The sequence below is a fragment of the Squalius cephalus genome, assembly GCF_949319135.1.
Source record: "Squalius cephalus genome assembly, chromosome: 11".
Lineage (NCBI taxonomy): Eukaryota > Metazoa > Chordata > Actinopteri > Cypriniformes > Leuciscidae > Squalius > Squalius cephalus.
The window spans coordinates 244,343-252,500 of record NC_137132.1 but is presented as its reverse complement, the minus strand read 5'-3'; the positions used below and the strand labels follow the sequence as shown (position 1 = coordinate 252,500).

Here is an 8,158-nt window from a genome sequence, read left to right as displayed (position 1 = left end):
TAAATTTTTACCCTTAGATGGGTTTGGACGTTTTTTGGATTTCCAAATTCGGGGAACAGACACAGTCTCTATGATGATAGCTAGGTGAAAGAGGCTCTATGTGATGGGATTTATCTGACCTGGGTGACGCGAGGCCGCTAGCAGACGGTTGGTTTAGCCAGTCTGTCTGCTTCCTGACCTGAGCCCCAGATTGTCATGTTTGAGCTCTAAGACTATGAGCCATATTACTAGAGAGAAGAGCAGCACCATCCCAGGAGGGATGAATACCATCTCTTTTCAACAGGTCAGGGTTGCCCCAAAAACTTTTCCAATTGTCTATGAATTCTATATTATTTTGCGGACACCACTTAGACAGCCAGCCATTGAGTGAGGACAATCTACTAACTATCTCATCACTCCTGCGAACAGGAAGGGGGCCAGAGCAAATTACAGTGCTTGACATCGTACTTGCGAGTTCAAGCCAGCACTTTTAAATTTGCTTTGATGTTGGTTTTATAAAAGCATTTACTCTTATAAATGCGTGGCGTCTTGCCTAATAGTGCCCTACAGCACAGCCTCTCGCACCTTACTGCTCACATCTATACCGGCCGATAGTTCATGCATCCCTTTATTTCAGCTGTTTTTTTTTAGGATGGTTTGGTAAAGGTTTCTGATCTCTGTCCATTGACTGCAGTAACATCATCTTTTGCATGTGTGTTTCTCTGTAGTTCTTCCACTTCTCGTCTCAGGCGTACCCGCCGCTGGAGGATTACTTTAAGGATCGTGTGAAGTGGCTGGGCAGCCCGTCCGGTGGAGACGCTTCGATCCAGCTCCTGAACGCCTCGCTCACTGATAACGGCACCTACACCTGTGCCGTACGCAACCCCCCCGACGTGCATGGAAGCCCAGCCCAGACCGTGCTCAGCGTCACGCCACAGAGTGAGAACACACACACACACACACACACACACACACACGCACACGTGTGTGATCAAACCTTCTTCCTCAGAACTAAAGTCCCCCTGTAGTCAACTTTTTTTTTCCTTTTTCTTCGCGGCTTAAACTATCTTGAATGTAACTCGACACCCTTGAATCATTTAGTATATGTGGTTCTATGAATATGCAAATGAGCTCCGCCTCCAAAGTGACTCATAGTCAACAGAATGTTCAAAAGGGACCATCAAAATAAAGTGTTATATAAAAACGTTACACAAACAACGTATAGTCAAAATATCGTTTTGAGAAAATTTTTAAAGACCAGATAACTTTGAATGAACGTTCTAGTAACGTTACTGGAAGAACGTTTGTTCATAATGTTCTCATGGTTTCCTGTTTCTGTCTCTCCTTGTTGTCATATTAGTTGTTATAGTTACCGTCATTAAACGCTCCTGCAGTTAATTATCTACTCATTGTTCTGTGTATTGAAAGTCAATAATTTTATTCCTTAAAACTCATCTTTGATCACCAAAATTACATATTTAAACGTTTTTTCCTTGACAGAAATGTGGTCATGCCTTAAAAGATCTTGAATGTAACTCGCCACCCTTGCTTCGTTTAGTATGCACTGTTCTATGAATATGCAAATGAGCCCCGCCTCCACTCACTCACTCACTCAGAGATCCACTGGTTGACGATCACACGTTGATCTGATTGGATACAAGGTAGTTTGTGACGTCAGAAACACCAGCGATTTCAAAGCGTGTTTTTGAGACTGTCTTTGGTTCACTGCAGTTTTAAGGAGGAAATACTCAGCAATGCTGTCGACTTATGAATTTACACATGGTTTGTCTTAAAGGTGACATATTATGCTCCCTTTCACAAGATGTAATATAAATCTATGGCGTCCCCAGAATGTGTCTGTGAAATTTCAGCTCAAAATTCCCCCCAGATCACTTATTATAGCTTGTCAAATTTGCCCCTTTTTGGGTGTGAGCAAAAACACTCAGTTTGTGTGTGTCCCTTTAAATGCAAATGAGCTGCGGCTCCGCCTCTGTTCAGAAGAGGGCGGAGCCTGTACACTCCAAAACAGGTCAATTTTTTGGTCAATAGTGTTCAGTGCTCGTCTGTGCTCAACCACAGAACAGCTTCAGGCTCTGCTGGATCTTCATCAGTGCGTTAGAACTGGTCTCTGGTGTCGCTTGTGGAACCAAATGTCGGCTGGTGTGTGTAAACGTGCAGATTAAGGGCCGGTGATATTATAATAAGATCCTCTTCATATGTCAGAAGGAGTCAAGTCAAGTCATCTTCATTTATATAGCGCTCGCTCATGCACTGCGGAGCTAAACCATTTAGTGCTTTGTAAGTGATCAGCAATATTTTAAATAGATGTGATGTTTAATAGGGAGCCAGTGCAGTGTTGACAGAACCGGGCTAATATGGTCATACTTCCTGGTTCTGGTAAGAACTCGAGCTGCTGCGTTTTGAACTAGCTGTAGTTTGTTTATTAAGCGTGCAGGGCAACCACCCAGTAGAGCATTACAATAATCTAGCCTTGAGGTCATGAACGCATGAACTAACTGTTCCGCATTTGTCAATGAGAGCATATGACGTAATTTAGATATATTTTTAAGATGGAAAAATGCAGTTTTACAGATACTAGACACGTGACTTTCAAATGAAAGATTGGTATCAAAGAGCACACACACACACACACACACACACACACACACACACACACACACAGGTTCCTAACCGACGACGAAGACTTAACAGAGCAGCCATCAAGTGTTAGACAGTATTCTAGGTTATTACGTGAGGAAGTTTTTTGTCCAATAATTAGAATCTCAAGGAGAGCGAAACCTGATCGGCTTATTTTCTGACATGCTTGCAGAGAAAGCCTCACCAGAACACAGTTACTGCTGGGTTTCACTTTTCATGTTTTCTGGGTTGGTAGAAGCACCGATTATAGCACTTACACACGGGAAAAGCCAGATTTTGATGATATGTCCCCTTTAAAGCATATTAAAAACACCACATATAAACAACACTAAAAGCTGGATTTTCACCACAGGGGACTTTAAAGTGACAGCGGCCTAATAAACCCCTCAGTAAACACGTTTTATACAGTACACTGAATCCAAAGCGACTTGCATTTCATTCAAGGTTTACCTTTATGTTCGATCAGTCGTTGCTCTCCCGTTTCCTCACGCGTGCATGTGTGTGTCCGTCAGGAGCGTCGCTGGCGTTCACGGATGTGGGCGTGTTGCTGGTGTTTGTTCTGGTCCCGTCAGGAGTCATCACACTCCTCCTGCTGGGCCGGATCCTGTGTCCGTGTTCCTCCGAGGGTCCGGGTCCCGACGCCACCCATCACTCGCCCATCGAGGAGCTCGCCGGGTAAGAACCAGTGCCTGAACCAGTGCCTGAACCAGTGCTCTCAGAGGAGCGCTGTGCTGTGACTGACGAGTGTGTGTCTCTGACGAGTGTGTGTGTCTGACGAGTGTGTGTCTCTGACGAGTGTGTGTGTCTCTGACGAGTGTGTGTGACTGACGAGTGTGTGTCTCTGACGAGTGTGTGTGTCTCTGACGAGTGTGTGTGACTGACGAGTGTGTGTCTCTGACGAGTGTGTGTGACTGACGAGTGTGTGTCTCTGACGAGTGTGTGTGTCTCTGACGAGTGTGTGTGACTGACGAGTGTGTGTCTCTGACGAGTGTGTGTGACTGACGAGTGTGTGTCTCTGATGAGTGTGTGTGTCTCTGACGAGTGTGTGTGACTGACGAGTGTGTGTCTCTGACGAGTGTGTGTGTCTCTGACGAGTGTGTGTGTCTCTGACGAGTGTGTGTGTCTCTGACGAGTGTGTGTGACTGACGAGTGTGTGTCTCTGACGAGTGTGTGTGTCTCTGACGAGTGTGTGTGACTGACGAGTGTGTGTGTCTCTGACGAGTGTGTGTGTCTCTGACGAGTGTGTGTGACTGACGTGTGTGTGTGTCTGACGTGTGTGTGTGTCTCTGACGTGTGTGTGTGTCTCTGACAGTGAGGAGTATCTCTACGAGGCGAGGAGGAAGAGCTCCATGTGCTGCTGCTACTTCAAGGTAATCCGCCGTCTGGAGTGTGCAGGAGTCTTTATTCTGACTTATATCACAGCTACACACACACACACACACACACACACACACACACACACACACACACACACACACACACACACACACACACACACACACACACACACACACACACACACACACACACACACACACACAGCTACACACAGCTACACACACACACACACACAGCTACACACACACACAGCTACACACACACACAGCTACACACACACACAGCTACACACACACACAGCTACACACACAGCTACACACACACACAGCTACACACACACAGCTACACACACACAGCTACACACACAGCTACACACACACACAGCTACACACACACACAGCTACACACACACACAGCTACACACACAGCTACACACACACACAGCTACACACACAGCTACACACACAGTTATTGAACTGAATCAACGCTGAGCTGGATTGATCTGAATTATGACACTGTTGTGTTAGAGCTGGTTTACAGCTGAACTTCTCGTATCTGATGAAGTTTGCATCTTTGATTCTGTTATTTTCCTGTTTATTTGATCAGTCTGTATTGAATAAAGCTGACTGTGGTGTGTGTGTGTGTGTGTGTGTGTGTGTGTGTTTCAGGGCTCTGAGTATGAAGACGACTACATGCAGGAGAAACCGCACGAACTCACCTTCGCCGATTCACAGTGTTAGATGAGTGCGTGTGTGTGTGTGTGTGTATGTGTGTGCACGTGCACGTGTGTGTGTGTATGTGCGTGCGTGTGCACGTGTGTGTGTGTATGTGTGTGCACGTGTGTGTGTGTATGTGCGTGCGTGTGCACGTGTGTGTGTGTATGTGCGTGCGTGTGTGCGTGTGAGCGAGTGAGTGTGTGTGTGTGTGTGTGTGTGTGTGTGTGTGAGTGGTTCTTGCATGGATAAAGTTTGATAAACCCAGACGTCATTCTACTGATGAGACTTGCTGTTTTGATTGGGTAATTTTGGTTATTTATAACGATGGACTGTTACTGTAATCTATGGATTAAATTACTATAAAAGATGAGAGAAGACGAGCTGATGTGATGTGAATGAATCAACATTCAGCGTCTGAAGGTTCTCGCACACCGAGTCCGAAGAACCCGAGTCAACATCGGACTCGTTGTGCACGGATCTTTAGGCGGGTCACATGAGAGATTCGAGTGATCTGATTGGCTGATTCCGCTTCCTGAGATCCTGCATGTTTTAGAGTACTTTTCACCCTGATAAAGACCTTTCTACAAATCTATTTTGTTTATATATAATATGAAATATAACTTTAACATTATTAACTATTTTTTATGAACTAATTATTTTTTATAATTCCATCACAGAACAGCATTAGCGTTAGCACTGCCGGCTCCAGCTGTTAGATTACAGAAACGCGTTCAGTTAATACGAGAATATGACCCACATGCTCATCTCCACTCTGTGTGATTTCTGTCAATGCAGTTTGTAACTCTTCTAACAGGGTGTAGTAGTTTTCACTGTATTTGCTGAAGCTTCAGGTCAAATGTATTATAGCATAAAACAAACAAATAAATAAATAAATGATATTTACATTAATCACACATCTCATTCGTTCATGTATATAGCACCTTACAGACTACCACCAAAGTGCTGAACACTTCAGTAAAAAAGAAACCAACAGAACAACAAGACAAAACACAGAAACATCCATGTACTAATGTACTAAAATGCCAAAGAGTACAGATACATTTAGATTTATGGAAGATCTAACATCCAACGGCACATTATTCCACAATCTAGGACCAGCGACAGAGAAAGCACGATCACGGGGAACAGTTAAAAGAAACGTGTTTGCTGATCTTAGTCTTACGCCTGCACTGTAGGGCTTAAAGGGATAGTTCACTTTAAAATGAAAATTCTGTCATCATATACTCACCCTCATGTTGTTTCAAACCTGTATGAATTTCTTTCTTCTGCTGAACACAAAGGAAGATATTTAGAAGAATATCAGTAACCAGACAGTTTCTGGGTCCCATTGACTTCCATAGTAGGAAAAGAAATTCATACAGGTTTGAAACAACATGAGGGTGAGTATATGATGACAGAATTTTCATTTTAAAGTGGAGTATTCCTTTAATAAGCTCAGCTAAATATTCTGGCGCCATTCCGTGAAGTGCTTTAAAAACATATATCAGGATCTTATACTGTATCCTAAAATATACTGGTAGCCAACCTGAAGAAGATAAGAAGGGAGTAGCATGGTCCGTTTCCCAGCATTCATCAACCTTGCGGCAGCAGTTTGCACAAGCTGGCAGGTCCCAGCATAAAGTGCACTACAGTCGTCTAGACGGGGAAATATAAGCGTGCACAGCTCTTTCCAGGTCGCCGGCTGAGAGTATTGGTTTCAGTTTGGCTATTGCTCTTAAATAAAAGAAGCAATTACGAACCACTGTCTTTATCTGTCGATCAAAAATGATGGATGAGTCAAAAATGACTCCCAAGTTCTTTCCTTGTTCCTGCAGGACCCCAACCCTAACCCTGCCATGGGCCTCAGTGATCGACCACCGTTTGGCTACCAGCTGTGCGACAGAAAATAATCATTTCAGTTTTGTTTCCATTCAATTGAACGAGATTTTCAGCCATCCACGGCTTTACTTCCTCCAGACACCTGAGGAGTGTGGCATTAGAGTCCGGACTACCGGATCTCAACGGCAGGTAAACTTGAGTGTCATCTGCATACAGATGGTAAGAAAGACCATACTTCTTAAAAATCACTATACGATGAAAAGAGGATGGGACCCAAGATGGACCCTTGTGGGACCCCGCAGGAAATGGGTGACGGAGCAGAGAGTTATTCCCAATCTTCACTAAACAGGATCTACATTCCAGATAAGCAGCAAACCATTTTAGGACCGTCCCCTGAATACCACAAACTGCCTGAAGCGAGTCAGAAGGGTCCGGTGGTCAATGGTGTCGAAGGCTGCCGACAAATCTAATAAGATTAACGCTGCATGATTACCCGCATCCGTAATTAGAAAAAGATCATTCGCGACCCTTAAAAGGGCTGATTCTGTTCTGTGCACACCCCTAAAACCAGACTGAAATTTGTCCAAAATATTATTCTTTGTTAAGAAAGTGGATGTTTGTTTAAGCACAACTTTTTCAAGTACCTTAGACAAGCCCGGTAATGTTGAAATTGGTCGATAGTTTAAGTCATACGGGTCCAGACTTGTTTTTTTGAGGTAGGGCTCAACAGTGGCTTGCTTAAGGCAAAGCGGTACAATGCCATTCTGTAGACTACTATTAATAATAGATAAGATACTTGGGCTGACTATATCGGCACCTTCCTTAAGAATGGACAGCGCAGCTGCGTCAGAGGGACAGGATGATCTCTAATGTCAGAGAGTGACACCAGCTCAAACTGACTGAAAGAATACATCTCTCGGTTAAATCCGTCAGCGCTGGGTTATCTCGGCTAACTCCGTCAGCGCTGGGTTATCTCGGTTAAATCCGTCAGCGCTGGGTTACCTCGGCTAAATCCGTCAGCGCTGGGTTATCTCGGCTAAATCCGTCAGCGCTGGGTTATCTCGGCTAAATCCGTCAGCGCTGGGTTATCTCGGTTAAATCCGTCAGCGCTGGGTTATCTCGGTTAAATCCGTCAGCGCTGGGTTATCTCGGCTAAATCTGTCAGCGCTGGGTTATCTCGGCTAAATCCGTCAGCGCTGGGTTATCTCGGTTAAATCCGTCAGCGCTGGGTTATCTCGGTTAAATCCGTCAGCGCTGGGTTATCTCGGTTAAATCCGTCAGCGCTGGGTTATCTCGGCTAAATCCGTCAGCGCTGGGTTACCTCGGCTAAATCCGTCAGCGCTGGGTTACCTCGGCTAAATCCGTCAGCGCTGGGTTATCTCGGCTAAATCCGTCAGCGCTGGGTTATCTCGGTTAGCGCTGGGTTACCTCGGTTAAATCCGTCAGCGCTGGGTTATCTCGGCTAAATCCGTCAGCGCTGGGTTATCTCGGTTAAATCCGTCAGCGCTGGGTTATCTCGGCTAAATCCGTCAGCGCTGGGTTACCTCGGCTAAATCCGTCAGCGCTGGGTTATCTCGGCTAAATCCGTCAGCGCTGGGTTATCTCGGTTAAATCCGTCAGCGCTGGGT

At 45.1% G+C, this 8,158-nt stretch overlaps 1 protein-coding gene across 2 annotated transcripts in view; it reads left to right on the top strand.

The window, feature by feature from the left end:
- The window catches only part of mpzl3 (myelin protein zero-like 3), a 10,316-nt gene extending 4,717 nt beyond the window's left edge, over positions 1-5,599 (top strand). The window contains exons 3-7 of one of the 2 annotated variants that reach the window (XM_079886465.1): positions 708-918; positions 3,150-3,312; positions 3,950-4,007; positions 4,644-4,745; positions 4,885-5,599. In XM_079886465.1, the coding sequence (XP_079742591.1) occupies positions 708-918; positions 3,150-3,312; positions 3,950-4,007; positions 4,644-4,715 (504 nt within the window). In that variant the 3' untranslated portion in view covers positions 4,716-4,745; positions 4,885-5,599. Of the gene's footprint in view, positions 1-707; positions 919-3,149; positions 3,313-3,949; positions 4,008-4,643 lie in introns of both variants that reach the window. The other variant, XM_079886464.1, reaches the window with a different exon arrangement.
- Positions 5,600-8,158: the final 2,559 nt, after the last annotated feature.